Source organism: Dendropsophus ebraccatus, chromosome 7, assembly GCF_027789765.1.
Source record: "Dendropsophus ebraccatus isolate aDenEbr1 chromosome 7, aDenEbr1.pat, whole genome shotgun sequence".
Lineage (NCBI taxonomy): Eukaryota > Metazoa > Chordata > Amphibia > Anura > Hylidae > Dendropsophus > Dendropsophus ebraccatus.
The window spans coordinates 9,788,738-9,811,385 of record NC_091460.1 but is presented as its reverse complement, the minus strand read 5'-3'; the positions used below and the strand labels follow the sequence as shown (position 1 = coordinate 9,811,385).

The 22,648-nt window shown below is 46.5% G+C and overlaps 1 protein-coding gene across 1 annotated transcript; it reads right to left on the bottom strand.

Moving 5' to 3' along the window:
- Positions 1-8,414: 8,414 nt before the first annotated feature.
- Positions 8,415-22,408, bottom strand: LOC138796425 (vomeronasal type-2 receptor 26-like). Its single transcript, XM_069976025.1, has 4 exons — positions 22,346-22,408; positions 20,662-21,573; positions 17,893-18,016; positions 8,415-9,322 (listed from the first exon to the last, which is right to left on the bottom strand). The coding sequence occupies exons 1-4, from the start codon at positions 22,406-22,408 to the stop codon at positions 8,415-8,417; spliced, it is 2,007 nt and encodes a 668-aa protein (XP_069832126.1).
- Between the last annotated feature and the right edge of the window lie 240 nt (positions 22,409-22,648).

Genomic DNA, 22,648 nt, shown 5'->3' with positions numbered 1-22,648 from the left:
GGGTCACTCAGCTTCCCTTGCATCCTGTATGATGGGGTCACTCAGCTTTCCTGGCATCCTGTGTAATGGGGTCACTCAGCTTTCCGGGCATCCTGTATAATGGAAATATTATAAGAGGCCCAGTTGGAATTAAAGGAAAACTGCTTTAATTGAAGCTGCTGATGGCTCCTGGTAGCCCCTTACCTCCTCTTCCCAGCGTCCCTCCTCCGGTGCTTGTAAATCACAATGTTTTTTTTTAACTTTAATCCTAAAAAATCTGTAAATTAGTCTTAAGTGCGCATGAGTGTAGGAGGCAACATGCAGGGGCAAATGGTGCAGTGGGGGCCCAGGAACGCCCACAGGGCCCCTAACATTAGCAATGTGATGTACAAGCATCAGTGGAGCGACGCTGGGAAGAGGCGGTAAGGGGCTTTAACTAGTATATGGGAGGGATAACCTACTATAGGGGGCACTATTGGGGGATATACTATTTGGGACACTATTATAGTAGCGCTCTGGAATTAAGGTTGATTTAATACTGCATGGGCAACAGAAGGGGGCGTTATAACCATTTGGGGCACTATGGATGGGCAGCTTGTATAGAGGTAGGTGGTGTCATGAACAGAGCCTAAGATGTGTGTCTGACAGATCCGGTGGAGATGAGCGGTGACCAGAAGACGTCATCATGACAGCCGGGGCCAAGTGGGGAAAACAACCAAAGAGGAAGACGCCAATCAGAGAAGAGGTCACATGTGAGTCACTGAGTGTACTGTAACTGTGCTGTAATATGCTGACTGTATGGAGGTATACATGGTCTGCATATAGTGTACTGTATACAGTATGATGGTGTTAGTCATTAGGTGGTGGTAATATGTGGTCATGGTATGGCGGTGTTATTTGCTCCCCCCCATCCTTTATAGTGCATGACATCCTCCGGTAGGGAGTCGGTGCACTATAAATAATAGGGTTTAGAGATGTTAAGCTGAGTAGTTATTGTGTTTGGGGGATGTTAACACGGGGGTCTGAATTTTCATGAGTATTAATTTTGTAGGGGTCTGGGGTCATTCCTTAGTGATCTGGGATAGGAGAATGACTGGGATCAGAGAAGACATCACCTGTGAGTCCCCGGCCATCACTATCCGCTCTCCTGACCTCTGTTATAGGGAATATCTGTGCTGCCCGTGAGATAACAATTCTGGAGAATCCTACATTAGAGCTTTGTGTTGTTCCCTCAGGCCGGGTCTACATGGAGAGTGACACAGGAATAGAACATTCTAGAACACTCTATGTATCCCAGGCCTGACTGACATCCTCTGCTTAATAAGATGTGTCCCCACAGTCTGATACTGTCAGTGATGATTGGATGGGTCACTGTATTAGGGACCAGGGGAACCATTTCCAGGAAGAATAACAGGGGACCTGCACAATACAAAGGTAGGGAGGAAAGATGCCCCTGAATTATTTCAGTAGTGTAACTTTAGGCCATGTTCACACATGGTATAACACCAGCCATTCTGTGATCTGGGCGGGTCACAGAACGGCAGGTGTTACTGATGATCTTCATTTCTGGTGAATTCAGATGCAGGGCACCCGTGTGCGCCCGAATCTCAATTCACTGCTGCACACAATGGAGCGTGCAGCCAGAGCCACATGCTCCATTGTGTGAACTGACATGTCTGTGCGGCCACTATTCAATGTGTGTATACGCTCCGTCCGGCATTCCATTATTTCCAATATAACGTATGTTTTTGCATAAATCACGGCTGTGATTTATCCTAAACATACGTTGTGTGAACATGGCCTTAAGATGAAGCTCTCCTGGGGCTCTGCTTTTCCTGAAGAATAGTTTACAGGGCAGAATACTTTTAACTTTATTAGTATGAATCATGTGACAGATGACAGGAGAGCAAACAGATAATCTATAATTGTTCAGTATTTTGTTTCTGATCACAGCTGTATACTCCTATATAGTCTGCAGGGTGATAATACTTTTCAGCACTTGCGTCCACCTGGTATCTTATCATATCTGATTTTTTTTCTGCGTGGCACAGTTGGCGCAATGGGTGCAGGGAGACTTGTATGTGGGCTGGTGGGGTGTGTTTGCCAGGGCTGCTTTTCAGTCCCAGTCCGGCCCTGATCACATCCGTCTTATCCTGAGAGAATAAAATACCTGGTGCAGGTGTATAGCATTATATCTTTAAAAAAGTGCTATATATATATATATATATAGACTATTTCTATACTTATATATATATATATATATATATATATATATATACACACACACACAAGTCCTATATATTACAGAAAATACTGTTCTCATTTACCAAGTGTAGAAATCATAATTTGAATATAAAGTCATGGCACAGCAGCAGCAGGAAACCTCACAAAGCGTTTCAGGCAGAGGGCAGGGCAGAGAGTCTTGCTCAAGGGGCAGAAGAGGAAGTAGTGCAGGAAGAGGGTCCAGTGGCATGCCTGACCTTCCTTTGTCACACCAGGGTCATGTCCACACGTCTAATTCCACAGTCCTGGAGTGGCTGGCTCACACTTCGATGACAGCCAGCCAGGTATCTGTGGGTACCTCGGACACGACCCTGACTTGGCACGGGCATTGGCGTCTATGGGCAGCGAACTGCTCTTTGATAACGATGAGCACGTGGGGGATGAGACAGAGGACAATCAAGTGCAGGGCATAGCTGTGTCGGAGGCGATATAAGAGCAGGCCCATGTTAGGCCTGGCAGGAGAGCAGTAGGCAGTAGACGAGAGAGGGCTGCGCAGAAGCCTGATGAGGATGATAGCATCTTTCTGGAACAGGATGATGCTACATCGGATGTTACATGGGATCCACAGCAGGATTTGGCTTATTCAACGGATTCGTCAACCGGGAATCCATCCGCCAGCAGGCCCGCCACAACAAATAAGCAGACAGGCAGCAGTAGTTAACTAACAAGTCAGAAGCGTAGCCGGGACAAGCAGATGACCACTGTGCGACAGGCGCATTAAAAGATTAAAAGAGTTGCCATCCTGGCACCAGCGCCATGGCTGCCCATATGAAGCACCACCACTTTTCCGCCTGGGAGAAACGGGGTGATAGTGGGTCACAACAGGCCCAGGCAGACCTGCGGTCAACAGCAGCAGTAGTCAGGGGGGCCTTTCACGGAGTCAGACCTCCTCTGTGGAAGTGTAGCTTCTCTCCCTTCTTCGGCTGGCGGCCTCATTGTTGCTAGCAGTAGGCAGCATGGCATCATGGAGTCCCTATACCGGAGGCAGACATATGCACCCAGCAATCCCGCAGCAGTCAAGCTGAACGCCCACCTGGCCAAGTTTCTGGTGCTCCAGGCTCTGCTGTTTAAAGTTGTCGAGTCGGCACCTTTCCATGAACTGATGTCGTGTGCGGAGCCACTGTGGAAGGTGCCGAGTCGACACTACTTTTCCAACACAGCAATCCCGGCCATGTATAGCTATGTTCGCGAAAAGGTTGCTGACTCGCTGAGCCATTCAGTGAGCAGACATGTACATTTAACCACAGACATCTGGAGCTGTAATTATGGGCAAGGGCAGTATATGTCCATTACTGCTCAACGGGTAAATGTAATATGGCCAGCGCCCCCCAGCAACTGGGCCAGGGAGGGGCGATGACACCACCCCGTTGTCACAGCAGGGTTCCTGTGTCGCGGTCCTCCTCCATCTCCTCCAGTAGGTCCAAAACCTCCTCAACCGCCAGTGTTCCTCCCTTGTACCACTTGGGTGTAGCACGGAGGTGTCACGCTGTGCTTCATCTAGCCTGCCTGGGTGAAAGGAGACACACCCTGGAGGAGAAGGAGATTAGCCTTCCTGTCAGACTCCTGGGACCCATGCTTGCAAAGGATTCGTCAACAGGACGACTTCTGGTTGGCCACACTACTGGACCCAGGGTATCGCAACAAGCTGTGTGAATTCACCTTTCCCAACGGGAGGAAAAAATGAATTATTATAGAAAGGAGCTGGGTGCACAGTTAGTGGCAGCCTTTGGAACACAGCACTCTCATTCACGCCATTCCCACCAGGGCCACACCAGCAGCGCTGCCTCCTCCACATCCTCCTCTAGCAGCTTGGGTGGCATGAGCAGCGGCACCAGTCTGAGCCTGATGTCCATGATGCACGCTTTCATGCAGCCACAGGCCGGGGTAACAGGAGCACCTTCACAGCAGCAGGACATGGCGGCACACCTCACACAGCAAGTCCAGATGTTTTTGGACTCTACGTTGCTGAATATGCTTTGGACATACTCTCCTGTCCGGCCAGCAATGTGTCATTCGAGCGAGTTTTCAGCGCAGCAGGTCATATTGTCAGTCCCAGGAAAACCAGATTGTCCTGTGATAGTGTGGAACGTCTGACTTTCAGAAAAATGAACGCCACAAGGATAGATAAGGACTTTGTGACACCTGCTCCTGATACCCCAGAGTAGGATTTGGTCCTGTTGTCACCAAGATGTAGGACCTTTTCTGCATCTATTATGGCCTATATGTGAACTAGACCTTACTGGTCATTCCACCATTCCTGCTGCCCTGCTACCTTTCGCCTGTCCATGGACCTCATTATTCTGCTTCTGCTGCTCATGTCACCCCATTACAACTGCTACTCCTGCCCTGGCCTCCATCTTGGCTACTGCTGTGCCTGACCTTGCCTCCTTGTTAGCTACTGCTGGGCCTTAACTGGCATCTAGGTTGACTACTGGTGTGCCTGCCCTTGCCTCCTTGTTGGCTACTGCTGGGCCTTAACTAGCATCCATGTTGACTACTGCTGTGCCTTCCCTTGCCTCCATGTTGACTACTGCTGCTCCTGCGTGGCCTCCATGTTGGCTACTGCTGATCCTGACTAGCCACCATGTTGGCTACCAATGCTCCTGCCTGTCCTCCATGATGGCTACTGCTGCTCCTGCTTGGCCTCCATGTTGGCTACTGCTGATCCTGCCTGGCCTCCATGTTGGCTACTGCTGATCCTGCCTGCCCTCCATGTTGACTACTGCTACTCCTGCCTGGCCTCCATCTTGGCTACTGCTGCTCCTGCCTGGCCTCCATGTTGGCTACTTTTGCTCCTGCCTGGCCTCCATGTTGGCTACTGCTGCTCCTGCCTGGCCTCCATATTGGCTACTGCTGCTCCTGCCTGCCCTCCATGATGGCTACTGCTGTTCCTGCCTGCCCTCCATGATGGCTACTGCTGCTCCTGCCTGGCCTCCATGTTGGCTACTGCTGATCCTGCTTGCCCTCCATGATGGCTACTGCTGCTCCTGCCTGCCCTCCATGATGGCTACTGCTGCTCCTGCCTGGCCTCCATGTTGACTACTGTTGCTCCTGCCTGTGCTCCATGTTGGCTACTGCTGCTCCTGCCTGGCCTCCATGTTGACTACTGCTGCTCCTGTACTGGCCTCAAATGACTATTGCTGGACCTCCACTGGCCTACAATGACTACTGCTGCTTTTTCACTGCATTTGTGACCTTTTTCCTGCATAGACCCAGTAATGGTGAGTTTCCTGCATAGACCCTGTAATGGTGAGTTTCCTGCATAGACCCTGTAATGGTGAGTTTCCTACATAGACCCTGTAATGGTGAGTTTCCTGCATAGACCCTGTAATGGTGAGTTTCCTGCATAGACCCTGTAATGGTGAGTTTCCTGCATAGACCCTGTAATGGTGAGTTTCCTGTATAGACCCTGTAATGGTGAGTTTCCTGCATAGACCCAGTAATGGTGAGTTTCCTGCATAGACCCTGTAATGGTGAGTTTCCTGCATAGACCCTGTAATGGTGAGTTTCCTGCATAGACCCTGTAATGGTGAATATTGAAGTGTAAAAAAAAAATAAACTTTGAGATTTCGAAAAGATAATGATGTTACTGACATGTAGAGCCCTAGATTCAACCAAATACACTACCCCCGTATCATATAGATGCAGTCGGACCGAACTTTTGAAAAGTTCACTCATCTCTAATTGATTGCTCTGCTTTTTAATTGTGTTTGACCCTTGGTTTTTTATGGAGTTTTAATGTATTATGATTCGATCTGATTGGATTCATCCATGGGGTCGTGGAGGAGGAATTTCCAGGTTGCTTGCAGGAAGAAAAAAATAAAGATCAGATGAGAGGAAGAGAGAAAAGAGGAGAAGGCACTCCCCCTTTTTTTATGCGTTTTCGATGCGTTTTCATCAATGCGTTTTTTAGTTTTACACATGAGTTTGGTTTGCACAAGTATTAATATGATTGCACTTTAGCTTTTGCTTTCATTTTAACTATAAATGGATTGTTTTTGTATCTGCACTCAGCACTTTTTATATTGACCTATTGTTACGTGTATTATATGCTGTTTACGTTTCATTGCACTTTTTGGGTATTTGATATGATCTGCCATTTTGGTCGTCTTAATAATATATTTATGGGGTGATATTGAATTTGTATTTATTATGCACTGATTAGTTTTCTGGTTTGGTTTATCTCTGTACTGATATTTTTTGGTACCTTCATATATTAAATTACTTCTTTTGGTGATATGTCCCCCCTCTCTGCCTTTTCCGTACATTCTGGCCTGCGGAGTGCGCTTGCCTCGGGCGGGTCGGGCAGAGGTGACATTGGCTCGGTCTCAATAATGGCTGTGTGTGTGCGTGAAGATTCTTCCATCAGCGCATGCGCGCAGCTACTGAGTGCCTGGACAGATGTTACGATGCCGGCTGATGACCGGAAGCAAGCGCAGGGGTTCTGGAAGCCCATGGATGATTGCAATAGGGACGGGACTATAAGTATAGCAGGCCCATGCAGGAGACTATGCCCCTGGATAAAGTGGTCATCTGCAAAACGTGCGTCGGGGTGTACCAGGGGAACAGCAGTATGGGTAAGACATGATAACTATTGTTACAATTCATGATGTATGATTTTGAGAGTTTGGGCTGATGGCAATATTGAGTACTATGTTTACAAGTCTCGGTTGTGTTTGTTATGCGCTGTTATAGCGGGTATATATTTATAATATAGACCTACGGAGACTCTTTTTAACAATTTATTAGCCTATACTCACTTGGTGTTATTTTGTAATAATGAAGGTACTATTTTTTTAAAGGGAACTTGTCACCCCCCGTGCCAGGGTGACAGGCTCCCAACCCCCGCTACAGCCCCCTATACTCACCCGATCCCGCCGAGTCCCGCTTCTGGATCCGGTCGGGTCATGGAGATATCAGCCGCTGCAGCCCGGCGCGCGCGCTGAGAGATGAGTCCAACGCTCATAGAGAATGACAGGCGAGTCCAGCGCTCCGTCATTCTCTAAGAGCGTTGGACTCATCTCTCAGCGTGCGCGCCAGGCTGCAGCGGCTGATATCTCCGTGACGCGACCGGATCCAGAAGCGGGACCCGGCGGGATCAGGTGAGTATAGGGGGCTGTATCGGGGGGTCGGAAGCCTGTCACCCCAGCACGGGGGGTGACAGGTTCCCTTTAAGTAGTCTTAAGTCCCATGTCTGTTTTGTCCCCTGGACCATTGTACTGTTATCACCCTTCCCTCATTTTTTATGTACTGTATATTATTTTTTGTCTAATCAGGGTTTTATCAATAAAGATTAAATTTTTTTGAGTAAAGAAAAGCATGCTCAATTTTGTTTTTGGTAGATTATGGTAATTTTGAGTTTTTTCTGTTACAATTTGGTTATACAATTTGCGGGATAACTGACTATCACAAGAGATTTTATGATACTTTCCCGCACTTTGGAGCTATCTTTTGTATTAATTATTTAAAAACAACAGCCAAGATTCCTGTGACATCATGCCCTGCCCCTGTCACATCTGCATCATCAGCCTGCGCTTAGCAAACAAATCAATGTGAGACAGAGGCTCCTGAGGGGGGAGAGCAGACGGAGCAGGAGATAACGCATTATGAATGATTCCTTATACCTGTGCTTTTGCTGTAATGTAATATACTATGTGCAACCGCTATTTTGAACTAACTGTTTGGGTTGTCTGGGAACATATCAATTAAGTAATACCTACATGTCCTCGTACCCCCATAGCAGCAGCGCCACCCCTCATGGTCCTCAGCCGGTCCCCTGGATATACCAGTGAAGTGACATCGTGACCTGGCTCAGAAATGCCTGCTCAGTAAGTCAGTACCTGAGGGGGAACATCTCTGCAGTCACGGGAACTACCCGCTCAGCCAGTGGGATTGTGCCGACAAATGAAGCTGGGAGAATAAAAAAAACAGAGGGTAACAGTGAGTGGTGGTAACAGTAATGGAATTTTTTATATCAGTCTGAAAGTTCAGTTATTAAATATTTTTCAAAATTTGTCTACTTGTCTATTTTACAAAGTAAAAACAAACAAACAAACAACCATTTTCCAAGTGAGCTTATTGCAGGGGTCTTGGCAATGTAAGTGTAATATTCACAAGAAATTCCTATTATCAGGCAGCGTGATATTTCCCAGTCATTCCTTCCTTTTCCCCAGCAGGTCGGTTTTTCTATTCATTTCAGATCTAAATAAAATGATAAAACATTTGGGGAGAAACACACATCCTAACAGTCCGGCACTGGACGCCATCACTGCAAAGACCTCCACAGCCACCATGGATTTCCCTGTGGTGCTCAGATAAGCCGGGATCATGGCGATCCAGACACTGCAGAACACCAGCATGCTGAAGGTGATGTACTTGGCCTCATTGAAAGTGTCCGGTAATGTCCTCACCATGAATGCCAGAACAAAGCTCACCGCTGCCAGGAACCCCAGATACCCCAACATGGAGTAGAAGCAGATATCTGACCCTGCATTACACTGAATGAGGATCTTCCCAGGATAAGACTCAGTGTCCAGGTCCTGGAATGGTGGAGAGATAGACAACCAGATAACACAGATTATAACCTGGATGGATGAACACAACATCACTATGGTATAGGGCAGCTTCACACCCAACCATTTCCTCCAGGGGCTTCCAGGCTTGGTGGACTTAAAAGCAACACAAACCATCACAGTCTTGGCGAGAAGTGAAGAGACGGCAACTGAGAAGACGACTCCAAAACTGGTTTCACGTAATCTACAAGTGACATCACTGGGACGACCAAGGAACAAGAAGATGGAGAGGAAGCTGAGAATGATAGAGACCAGGAGGAGATAACTCAGGTTCCGGTTATTAGCTCTAACAATAGGAGTGTCCCGGTAGGAGATAAATATTCCCAATATGGAGCCGGTCGCAAGAGATCCGAAGAGCGAGACACAGGAGAATACAGAAGCCATTGTGTCATTGTGGTAAGAGATGAAATCCACGACTTTGGGCAGACATTGGTCTCTCTTCTCATTCGGCCATTCATCACTTGGACATTTATAGCAGATTTCAGAATCTGTAGGAAGATTTCATAACATATTTCTATCAAAAGCATAAACTATCTCTATCTATCTATCCATCCACTTATGACGTCCCATTACCACAACTATTGGTGAAACCATCTTATGTAATTGGATTATTGGTGAAGAGTTTATAAGGAAATAATTGCTATCGGTTTCTGGACATAACAATATATTGGTAAACCGCCTAGATCAATGACCTCACCATATTGCTATCACAGTGTAAAATTATATAGAAGAGGATATATTGTAATACATTCGTCCCTCCATGTAGTTTCCTAAAGATGGGATTTCATTATAATTGGAGATGACTGAAGCAGCCGAAAAATTCGTTTTGGGAGCGTTGCAAATTTTGGGTCAAAATCGTTAGGATTCGCTAATCTAATCTTAATAAATTTAGCTAAAACATCCAAACTATACTAGCTACAGTACTGGTATTATAACAGAAGGACAAGTTTGTTGATGTATGTTCTTGTATAAGTGTTAAAAATTGGACCATCAGAATTAAAAAAAAAAATGTCAATCATCCAATTTCCGCCATGGACAGCAGTGGACATCAGTGGAGCAGCATCGTAACATCAGTTTCCTCCCAGGAAAGCGGTGGAGCAGTAGAGTAAAATCAGTTTTCTCACAGGAAAGCGGTGGATATTGGCAAATGACTGGCATAAAGAGACATTTTCTCCAAAGACAGCGGCATCAAATTAAGCTTTTACCTAGGACACTAGGACGTCAATGGTCATTGGTGAATCAACAGTGTATACTTACCTCTTCTCTATGGATATCATTGGATGTTGGTGGATAAGCGGGGTAAAATGACACTTTATCACAGGACAGCAGTAGATAGCAGCAACACTATGACTCTCCTCGACCAGAGGGATGTAGCGCAAACATAGAGAGATGGCAGTGGCACGACTCTGACTTTCTTTGACCTCTAATGTCCTAGGACAGACACAGGATTCTGGACTGCTTTTAAACCTGAATGTACTAGGACAGACAAAGGGAGGTGGAAGCAGCGGCGGGACTCTGACTTTCTTTGACCCTGAGGGGCCTAGGAGAAGTAGAAGGGCCTTAAGTAGTAGAATAATTTCTCTCGCTACTATATTTTCTTATATAGTACAGTCCCCCCCCCCCCCCCCCCAAAAAAAAAAAAGTAGGAAAAGGTATGTTTAAAAAGCTTGTTGAATATGGGCCTGCTGTCAGGATTGTGCAATAACCTGGTGTGAACGGAGCCTTTTTTTACTTCTATGTGCCACACCTGCTTCCTGAGTTAAACTGATTTACTGGGAGACTTGATTTTTCCAGCTGAGTAGGTCTTTACATTGACTGGTTTCTCTTCCTAACTGGAATCTGGAAGATCTGAACGCTGGTCCACTGGGGACTCGGACCGGGCTCTGGTTCAGCATAAAATAAATCTAAGGCAGTGCCCCAGCGCTGGCTATTAGATTAACACATTGATCCCAGCTCCCCCCCTGTCTATTCCTGCACTCCCCGTCCTAACTCCATCTGCTTGCTTGACTTTTTTACCTGACCTCTGGCTTGACTTTTTGACTATTCGATTGTAACCTGATTTTGTACTACGCTGACCTTTGGTTCTCACCTTGCTTGTTTGACTATCCGCTAATTTGTTTGTTTGTCTGTCTTGTTCTATGTCCACGTATCTAGTACAGGGAACGTCTTTGTGGTTGTCCACGGCTGCCTAGGGCCGTTTGAGGCAAGTAGGTAGAGACAGTTGGTGGGTTCAGCATCAGGGCTCACTGTTGTTACATGTCCCTACCTCCCCTGTCCTGACACCTGCATATCAAGACCGGGTTACTGATTGGACAAAGTTAAAGACGCAACCTGTGTGCATCCCTTGAGGTGTTTAACCCCTTAAGGACGGAGCCAATTTTGATTTTTGCGTTTTCGTTTTTTCCTCCTTGTGCTTAAAAGGCCATAGCACTTGCATTTTTCCACCTAGAAACCCACATGAGCCCTTATTTTTTGCCACACTAATTGTACTTTGCAATGACAGGCTGAATTTTTTCATAAAGTACACTGCAAAACAAGAAAAAAAATAAACGTATGGTGAAATTGAAAAAAAAATCAACACATTTTGTTTATTTAAGGGAGGGGGGTTATGTGTTTTTGTGCCATTCGCCCTGGAGTAAAACTGACTTGTTATGCATGTTCCTCAAGTCGTTACGATTACAACGATATATAACATGTATAACTTTTATATTATGTGATGGCCTGTAAAAAATTCAAACCATTGTTAACAAATATATGTTCCTTAAAATTGCTCCATTCCCAGGCTTACAGCGCTTTTATCCTTTGTCCTATGGGGCTGTGTCAAGTGGCATTTTTTGCGCCATGATGTGTTCTTTCAATCGGTACCTTTTGATCGCTTTTTATTACAATTTTTCTGGATTTGATGCCACCAAAAATGCGCAATTTTGGATTTTTTTGCACTTACGCTGTTTACCGTGCGAGATCAGGAATGTTATAAATTAATAGTATGGCCAATTACACATGCGGTGATAGCAAACATGTTTATTTATTTATTTTTATTTATAACCTGGAAAAAGGGGGGTGATTCAAACTTTTAGAGTGGAGGGGGCTTTTTATTGACAACTTTTTTTTCTTTTATACACTTATACTAGAAGCCCCCCTGGGCTATAAGTATACAGCATAGATCCATGAGATAGGCACTGGTTTGCTTTCGGCTGCTGCAGCTGAAAGCAACCGAGTGCCGAGCACGGATAAGCACCATTACGGTGGAGACCCCGTCCAGGTAAAGACACGGGGATCGCTCCTCCGGGACAACGTCACGGGGGGCGATCTCCACCACTAGACACCAGGGATCAGCTGCAGCAAGTAATCGGATGCAGCTGTCAACTTTAACAGCTGCATCTGATTACTTGATTAGCGGGCACGGCGATTGCACCATGCCCGCTACTAGCCGCGGCCCCGAGCTACATGCGGCACCCGGGACTGTGGCGGTTCAGAGCACAGCCGCCGCGCGGCCCTGGTCTGAACTCCCTCACCGACCGCAGTCGTTAAGGGGTTAACCTGTCTCCAGCTTAAATAAACAGGGGAGGGGCATACCACTGATGGGGTATGAGAGTGTCCCTCCCACCCTCGCTTTGGCCCCTCCCATGTCTTTCCCTTGCGTATCTGACGGTCACACTGCTGTAATTAGCATCAGTGATTATGTAAATGAGTGCGGTCTACATGACGTAAAGCAGGGGGATGACGTCATTCACGCTGTAGTCGTTGCGGCCGACCAACAGAGTGGCTTCCGGTACAAGCAATCGGCAGACATCACGCATCATTTGCTATTTCGAAGTCTGAGGCTCTGTTCACACTACGTAAAGTATGGCCGTTGTTGCCATCGGTAACAACGGCCGTACTTTTTGCAGGGCGCAATATAACCATATCTGATATAGGATTCCAGCCGGAGCGTATACACATCGTATACGCTCCGGCTGGGATCCCATACGAGGCCGCAAATAACTTACATGTCAGTTTTCTGTGGCTGGAATCCAGTGAATTCCGGCCGCAGAAAGACCTGTCAGTTCACAAAGTGAAGCGAGTGGTACCGGCCGCTCGCTTCACTGTGCGCTGTGGGAAGCTCTGATGCGGGGGCAGCTGATGCGCCCGCATCAGAGCTCTGCAGCCGGATGGATCATCCGCCCGTTACCTAGGTACCGGCCGCGATGATCCGGGCACAGACCGGCCGTTCTGTGACTCGGCCGAGGTCACGGAACGGCCGGTCTGATACGTTGTGTGAACATAGCCTGAAATTGCAGTTCTACAAGAAGGTGCAAGAATGCCTGATGAGGAAGTCCAAGACCACCAATCACTGTTGGTAGAGGTGATCCAACATTTGTAGGCACAAGTTCCACTGTGTAGGCACATCGCAAATAGGCCAATGTTTTTGCCGTCGGAGTGTGCATTGGATCTTGTGGAGGGCGTTTTGTGTCACTTACTAGTGGCTAAAGTGGATACAAAGTTTATTCAGCAGATCCCTGAGTCCTGGGAAGGAGCGGAGGGACCTATGCATGTGGGAATGCAGAGGAGATAGTTGTGTTACCTCCGTTACTCTGTGTTGCTGCTGCTGCTGCTCTCCTGGAAGGATATTTATCCAGTGGGCAGTCACAGACATATATCGCCCCTGGCCATAGCTGGAACTCAATACATCTGCGCTTAGGTGCACCTGATGAGAGACAGACATCTGCAAAGAGTCGCCAGCCTTCTGCAGGTACCTGTGCATAGATGGAATGGCCTTGTTGGCAAAATAATGGTGACTGAGCACTCTCCATTGCGATTGCTCAAAAGCCATCAGGTTGCTAAATGGCTGAGTCCACCAATTTGAACAGGAGAGACTGTAAGTCAATAAACAGGTTGGTGTTTAATTTCTGTGCCAGTTGTAGGAGTACTGCTGCCTCCTTGTGATAGATTCAGCCACCGACTGCTGTCTCACCGATGACAGTGTTTGCTCACTGTGAGCCGTGGAGGAGGTAGAGATAGAAGCCTGGGACCAACTGCTGGCTACAGAAAAGGCAGAATCCTGGCTTGTAAGGATGGGCTGCTCGATGGTAGCTGCAGATCTTTCTTCCACCCAGAAGTACGTTGCGTGAGTGTCCTTGTTCTTCCAGGCAGCAGGGTGGTGTCGCTTCATATGCTGACGCATAGAAGTGGTGCCTTGGTTTGAACCCAAACCCGACCCACTTCATGGTTGCAATTGATAAAAATGTCTTTTCCTCCTCCAACATAGAAGAACTGCCAGACTGCTGATCTCATTGGGTGGTCCTTCAGCAGGTGTACTGTTAGCTAGTGGAGGAGTGCCTGGGATTTACAGATGTGTTCTCTGTGACGCTGCTGCACAAACGCTTTTTCCTCTAGACCCAAGACTCGTAGATGGTAGCTGTCTAGGTGGAGAAAGACATATTCATCCACTGAATATGACCCAGAGCATGATATATGTGGATCAATGTTTCGTGTGGGGTTTGCCACATCATCTTCTAACTCCGGGACGAAGGTCTCATCTCCAAAGCTGTCATCCTGCATAGGCGCGTGGTAAAAGACTGGACTTTGCCTTCAAGCTGCCCCTCCTTGGCTGTCCTCATTCTTGTGGCCTCTGAACTCCTGCAGTCTCTACGTTGCCTTCCAATTCATGTCTCTCTGGACATTCCTCCATGAGAGCTTCTGAGTAGAGTGGCTGAGTGCAAGCTTGTGGGAGTGCAATACTCAACAGGAGCTTTCAATCTGAAGGCCGTGGCAAGCGATATTGTCCCTGAAACAGCACTGGAGAGGGGCAGTGGAAACATTTTCACCCTGCCACGGAATAGTGGTGACACTTCTCCGGGACAACCCTTCAGTTGAATGCTGTCTTTGTGATTGGCCACTGCCTGCCATTGAGCTTAAACTTTGAAGTATCCAGTCCACAATCCCTGCCTAGCTGGTGTTTACCTGCCCACTGACTATAACAGGTAACTGAAACCTTCCTCCTTCCTTCCTCTGATGGCTGCGCGTGTCTCCGCTGCTCCTGAAGGCTTTATTCTATGGTGTGCACAAGCCAAAAAGACAGAAATGGCTGCACATCGCACCCATGGCTGACACGAAAGCTTGTTCAGCTACATTTAAAACCAACATCAGAAGTTAGTATATAATTTGGCCAAACCATATTGCCTCATGTACCACGTGCAGGTCTTCTGATACACATGAGTCCCTAACCAAACATCATCACTGTGCCGGTCAGCGACCACAATCCCCGCAAAACGTGCGCAAGCAGAGAAGAGGGGCCACGGAATGGCCCTGTAACCCCATTGTCACAGGACCAGACCCAAAAGGGCACCCCAAACCCCGCAGGCGCCACCGGCGGAAAAAGTGGACGCCAAGCAACACAAGTGTGAACAAGCTCTTACCTCTCTCCATTCCTCTGCAGGTAGAATGGGAGAATACTAGGAGATCCTCCCCTTATGTACACAGGTGCTTCCTGCTAATTTGGATCACATGGGTCTTACACAGCACGAGTGCTAGCCACAATGAAAAAAGGGACAGAATACATAAAATATGCACAAGCCAAAAAGACAGAAATGGCTGCACATCGCACCCATGGCTGACACGAAAGCTTGTTCAGCTACATTTAAAACCAACATCAGAAGTTAGTATATAATTTGGCCAAACCATATTGCCTCATGTACCACGTGCAGGTCTTCTGATACACATGAGTCCCTAACCAAACATCATCACTGTGCCGGTCAGCGACCACAATCCCCGCAAAACGTGCGCAAGCAGAGAAGAGGGGCCACGGAATGGCCCTGTAACCCCATTGTCACAGCACCAGACCCAAAAGGGCACCCCAAACCCCGCAGGCGCCACCGGCGGAAAAAGTGGACGCCAAGCAACACAAGTGTGAACAAGCTCTTACCTCTCTCCATTCCTCTGCAGGTAGAATGGGAGAATACTAGGAGATCCTCCCCTTATGTACACAGGTGCTTCCTGCTAATTTGGATCACATGGGTCTTACACAGCACGAGTGCTAGCCACAATGAAAAAAGGGACAGAATACATAAAATATGCACAAGCCAAAAAGACAGAAATGGCTGCACATCGCACCCATGGCTGACACGAAAGCTTGTTCAGCTACATTTAAAACCAACATCAGAAGTTAGTATATAATTTGGCCAAACCATATTGCCTCATGTACCACGTGCAGGTCTTCTGATACACATGAGTCCCTAACCAAACATCATCACTGTGCCGGTCAGCGACCACAATCCCCGCAAAACGTGCGCAAGCAGAGAAGAGGGGCCACGGAATGGCCCTGTAACCCCATTGTCACAGGACCAGACCCAAAAGGGCACCCCAAACCCCGCAGGCGCCACCGGCGGAAAAAGTGGACGCCAAGCAACACAAGTGTGAACAAGCTCTTACCTCTCTCCATTCCTCTGCAGGTAGAATGGGAGAATACTAGGAGATCCTCCCCTTATGTACACAGGTGCTTCCTGCTAATTTGGATCACATGGGTCTTACACAGCACGAGTGCTAGCCACAATGAAAAAAGGGACAGAATACATAAAATATGCACAAGCCAAAAAGACAGAAAAGGCTGCACATCGCACCCATGGCTGACACGAAAGCTTGTTCAGCTACATTTAAAACCAACATCAGCAGCAGCTATGGTGAGCGCAATACCTCATCCAGACTTGTGCTGTTTGGGGGCGACCTTCTCCGCCGGCGTTGCTGGCCGGGTTCTGGTGTGGTGTTTTTGGGTCTAGTCCTGTGGCATGGGGGTCGCAGGGCCGTCCCATGGCCCCCGTTCCCTGACTGTGCGCGCCTGCGGGGTTGGTGGCCACTGACTGGCACGGTGTGGACTTAGTGTAGGGACCCATGTGTATCAGCTACCTGCACGATGGTACATGGGGCAGTATGGCTTAATCAATTCATACACAAAATTCTGATGTGTTTTTTATTTAGCCTAGGGGCACTAGTATCAGCCATAGGTGTGAGGTGCAGCGCTCTTTTTCTTCCGTGAACCGCATTTTGTTTCTCTCTTTTCCCAGTGTTTTGCACTCCTCCTGGTGAGACCCACATGACCGCAATTAGCAGGAGACACCTGAGTGCACATGGTTTTGGTCCCTCCTGTCTTTTCCCATTCTGTCTGCAGCAGCTATGGTGAGCGCAATACCTCATCCAGACTTGTGCTGTTTGGGGGCGACCTTCTCCGCCGGCGGTGCTGGCCGGGTTCTGGTGTGGTGTTTTTGGGTCTGGTCCTGTGGCATGGGGGTCGCAGGGCCGTCCCATGGCCCCCGTTCCCTGACTGTGCGCGCCTGCGGGGTTGGTGGCCACTGACTGGCACGGTGTGGACTTAGTGTAGGGACCCATGTGTATCAGATACCTGCACGATGGTACATGGGGCAGTATGGCTTGATCAATTCATACACAAAATTCTGATGTGTTTTTTATTTAGCCTAGGGGCACTAGTATCAGCCATAGGTGTGAGGTGCAGCGCTCTTTTTCTTCCGTGAACCTTTATTCTATGGTGTGTTAGACGCCGCCGCCTGCCCGAAAAATGAGCGGGTTCATTCTTTGGTCGACCACCGAGACTAGTGAAGCGTTTCACTAGTACTGTAAATCTGCTCATCCCTAGCTCATCTATTATGAAGAGAGAAGTTCGATGATTTATAAAATCATGCAGGGGGAAGGGGGAAAATTAATTATGAGCACGGACTTACCTCTCCCCATGCCTGTGGTGAGTGGCGGGACCGGCCTCAGGACCCCAGCCGGGCTCCGGGATCTCCGAATCAAGCATGACTGTGCAGAGTGTGACACCAATCCAGTCACTGATTGAATGAGCGGCCAGTCCATCAGCTGGAAAAGGTCTTTTCCTCCAAGTTTTGATGTCATCACAACTCGGAGGGAAATGTCCTGAGGCCGGTCCCGCTGCTCACCACAGGAATGAGGAAAGGTACTGTAATCAATTTCCCCCCTGCCCCTACCGGCTGCCTTATTTTACTGGACTTCTCCTTTAACTCTTGACTTTCTTTGTATTTATTCCTGGTATCCTCACACTACTATATACCTGATATATTGGATATCTCTCCCTCTGAACACAGGACACAGTCATAGCAGCAGGTATGGATGGATTCTCCTGGCTTTTTCCGGCTTCCAGGTAGACATGGGTCTGAGCAGCGGGATACTGGGACCTGAATGAAAAGACAAGAAATCTTACAGAATGGAAAAAAGACTGAATGTACATGTGTGATAAATGTAATAGTGACCTAGGAGGGTGTATACTACAGGAGGTGATGTGTCCATTCATATGCAGTATATCATCCTGACACCACAATGGCGGATGACTGTGCAAGGTGGAAACATTTATACAGGTCACTTTTTTCTAAAGAACACCTTGAGTTTTGATGTTCTCTGTAATTGTATTAATTTAAAGGGAATTTGTCAGGTCTGTACTAGGAGCTACAGCATGCACACCTCCTCCCCCACTTCTGGAAGCTCAGCACTGTACATCAAATGGCCATCAGCAAAAACAAAGGCATCATTTGTTTTATGTTCCTATCACCTGCCATCTGCCTGTGTCTGCAGCTCTTTACCTAATACAGACCTGATAGATTCCCTTTAGACTGGTTTCTTACTACAAAAAATACCTGAGAATATGGCTTCTTTTTTACTTAGTGAGAACATATCTTTAAAGAGCTACTGTCAGCATCAGGTATGGCTAAAGGCAGTCTGACAAGACAAGGACAGTGAGTACCAAGCTGACCCCACCCACTGTCCCTGCCTACTTGCCACAAAACAGCCCTAGGCGACTGCGGAAAACCATGGTTACAGTCCCTATACTCAATAGGATGAAACAAAGAACAGCGACAGACGAACAAACACAATAAATCCAAGGTCAACAATCCGGGTCGGTAACAGCGGGCAGCAAAAGTACAAAATCTACAGACAAGTCGGGTAAACAAGAACAGGCTATAAATCAGGGCAGATGGCAGATAGGACAGAGAGGGAACAGGCAAGGTTTAGAGAAACACACAGCAGAACCAGGAGTCTGGTCTTGATTTCATTGGACCAGCTCTCAGCTAAACAAAGACCCTCACTGGCAGAGGCACCTGCCTGTCAAGGGAAACCCAAGACTCCTCAGCTGCAGGAATCAGCTAGCAGTGAACAGTAACCCTATCATTGCCAGAGGCTGAGAGGTTGAACAGATAAAAACAGAGCCCTGTTCACACAAGGTTCAGTGCCTTCTGCGTTGCATGCCCCGAACTGAGGAGCGCAAAGGCACATTCCTGACAGCTACTGTCAGTAATGTAGCTACCATGGAGGCAGACCACGTAACTGCTATGGGGCGAAGCAAGGTCTGCCTCCATGGTACTGGCTACAGCGATGACATCAAACCCCTTCCTCCCAGCAGCAGCTTGTACCATTACCCACAGTGCTCTCTGATTGTTTTATATTCTTCTTTTCTTTCCTGAATGCAAAATTAAGCAACTATATAAATGATCTTTGGTAGGAGAATTGCAAGGAAATTTTCATTACTTTATACAGACTGTAAATAGAAAGAAAAACAAACAAAGAATGGTTTTAAGGGGAACATTACTCGGGCTGTGTACAAGAGTTGAATGAAAGCAAAACCCACAGCAAACTGCAGAGGCCGTAATAGAGAAAATATGTAACATTTTTACATACATTTCTTAAAGTTTTTTCCCCAACAAAAATAAAAAGTAGTAATAATAATAATAATAAGAATTATTGATGTTAATATTAATAATAGTAAAAAAAACTCTTGAGACTTTTTAATATATATATTTATTTATTTATTTATTAGAAATGATCTGATCTTACCAACATATCTTTACAAGCTACATTTTGGCTTTAATGGGATTGGGATTGAGGTTAAAAGGGAAACGCTGCCTATTCTCCCTGGGAAAGAGCTGTAATGCTAAACTTGGCCATAGACAAGGTTGGCGCTGTTTCTAAGGAAAGAGCAGAGACCTCACTATAATCTCATCCACAACCCTGAACATTCAAATTACACAGGAAAGTGATATCCTAAAATAAGTTCCTGTAGGTTTCTCAGCAGTTGATTTTACTTTTAACGAGTGATTAACGTTACACAGCACTGACTGCCGGGGGTCTGAGCAAGGGAAACCGTGTGACCAGTTTATTGTCCATTGCATAATATACAATGCAAAATCTCAGAATCTCTTTGAATGATTTAGAAGTAAAAGCATTCCAAAATTATCATCACATAAAATAACAGATTTGAAATATTAGGCCATGTCCTTAAAGCGTACCTGTCATTTTGAAAAACCTTTGACATGCCATAGAGACATCATAGAGACAGGTCAAAAGTATTGATCAGTCCGGGTCTAAGTGTTCACACCTGTACCGATCGGGAGAACGAGCAGGGAGAGGACCGTGCTGTGCCGTATCCTCTTCCTGCTCTGTATATGGAAAAAAAGAGTTGGCCTTCATAGAGCTCCACTATAAGCCTGACTCTTTTTTTCCTTACACAGAGCGGGGAGAGGTTACACTACAGCACGGTCCTTTCCCCGCCCATCGGTACAGGTGTGAACAATCAAACCTGGACTGATCAAACTTTTGAGCTGTCTCTATGATGTCTCTGTGACATGTAAAATGTTTTTCGATACTACAGTGACAATTTAAAAAGTTTACATGATCAAATGTATAATGTAACACATCTAACCTCCCGTGTATGCTTCCAGGTTATAGACTGGGGATTCATGTAAAGCTTCTGACCACTGACATCCCAGGGGGTATAATTTCCTATTTCCACCTTTCGTACATCCATATGTGGGGTCTTATTTATATATACCCAGTTTATTATCTTATATGGATGTACAGCTTCTCCTTGGTCATTGAAGTAATATGAAGATGCAATTGGATCCAGTGTAGACTTCATCCTCTGTAGGTAGCGCTGTAACCTCCGGGTATATTGTAGAAGTCCAGGGATAGAATTTTCTTGATATTTGTCTTTTATATATAAGAACATTTCATGTAGAGATTTTCCCAGGATTTCTACTGCCTGATAGACCCTCGTAGAGACCCCGGAGGAGAGGTAATTCCTCAGACTTGGCCTAGTGTGAAAATAAGTCTTATTATCGCAGTCATCTGTTGAATTATAGAAAATAAAGGAATCTTTATCTCCATTTCCTGCTATTAAATCTAATTCTATCCATAGCCCCTTAGCATTCAATTTATTGGGGAGTTTCCTGTAATTTTCCATGAAATCTTCCTCTCCTGGAAAAGGCTGTGATGAAAAGTCCACGGCTAGACTCCCATTGGTTCCTGGAAATTTCAATTCTGAAACAAGGTAACTCAGAGCCCAAGATGGTGGAAGGATGAAAGTTTTACTTAGAAATCTAGCTTCATGATTAAGTAGTAAACCAACTATATGATCGGTGTAGGTGCCGCATATTATAATGACACTGACTTGTGGACTCTGTAACATGTGTGATATTCGCTCATTATCCTCCTTATTCTCCTCTTTAAGTTTTATAATGTAAGCGGCACAGATCCCGTCCTCTCTCATGTACTTTGTCAGTATCTGCAGCTCATTCTCTCCGGCATCATTATCCGATACTAAAATCCCAACCCAGGTCCAGCCAAAGTGCTTCACCAGTTTGGTTATTACCATACTGTGGACGTGGTGATTCTGGACTGTGCGGAAAACATGTGGATAGAGGCGTCTATCAGATAGTGAGTGGTCGGTGGCTCCATAGCTGATCTGTAATACACAGGAGGAAACAGAAAAACATTTAGTACAGGGGAGATTTGTGGTAGGTAGAGATGAGGGAATCTTTCAAAAGTACTGTTCAGCGGGTTCAATGACTATTGTCATAAAACTAGGGTTCGTTAGAATCGAACTTTAATCGAACCGCAGTAAAACAGCTAACTGATACCATATTTAGACTATTGGGGCTTTTTTAACTGCGTACAAAATGTGCATTTTTCCACTGCGAAAAGAGCTTTTTATGTCACATTGCTTTGTATGGGTGAAGCGTCGGTTTCCAGTGTTTCTTTCTGCTTGCACTTTTGCAGCGTAACCTCACCAGAAAAACACATCAAAATTGGTAGAAAGAAAATCTTGGTAAACACCAATAGAAAGCTCTGTCTCTGTTCCTGAGTTTCCGCCCCTATGGAGCTGTGTCTCTGCTCCTGTGTTTTCTCCTCTGCATGAAAGTGAAGTTACAGTAAAAGAAAAGCATAAACTAGAGAGAAAGGAGCAGCAACTCACCAGTAATCTTCAATAAATAATTGCTTTATTCCATGCAAATTCCTCCACAAAATAAAATGGGACATATGAGACAGATGTCAACAACCACCATGGGGCAACAGCCGTTTCACACATCAAGAGCACTTCATCAGGCCTGATCTGATGAAGCACTGATGATGGATTGAAACAGCTGTTGCCCCATAGTGGTTGTTGACATCTGTCTCAGCAAAGTATGTCCAAAGGTTGGCAGCGTGGTGCAGGTGCTCTTCAACGAGTTGCTTACCTTGGCTCTGGCAGTCAACGAGTGCTTATGTGGTGGCTTAAGGAAAAAGAGGAGCTTTGGCATCCTTGAGTGCTTATGGAGTGGCCTGAGGAGGATAAGGACTTTATGCATCCATGGCAAGTGGATCCCTTCCTGCTTCTGCCCAGCTATAAGGAACCTATTGAGTCTGCCTTAGGTCTGCAGCCAGTTCAAATGGATCCACCACTACCATACTGGGAGGCAACAAGGAGCACTGACACTACAGTAAATTATGTTTCATTCAATGACTGATGCCATCATGCAATAAGGGTGTAGCAATCCCAC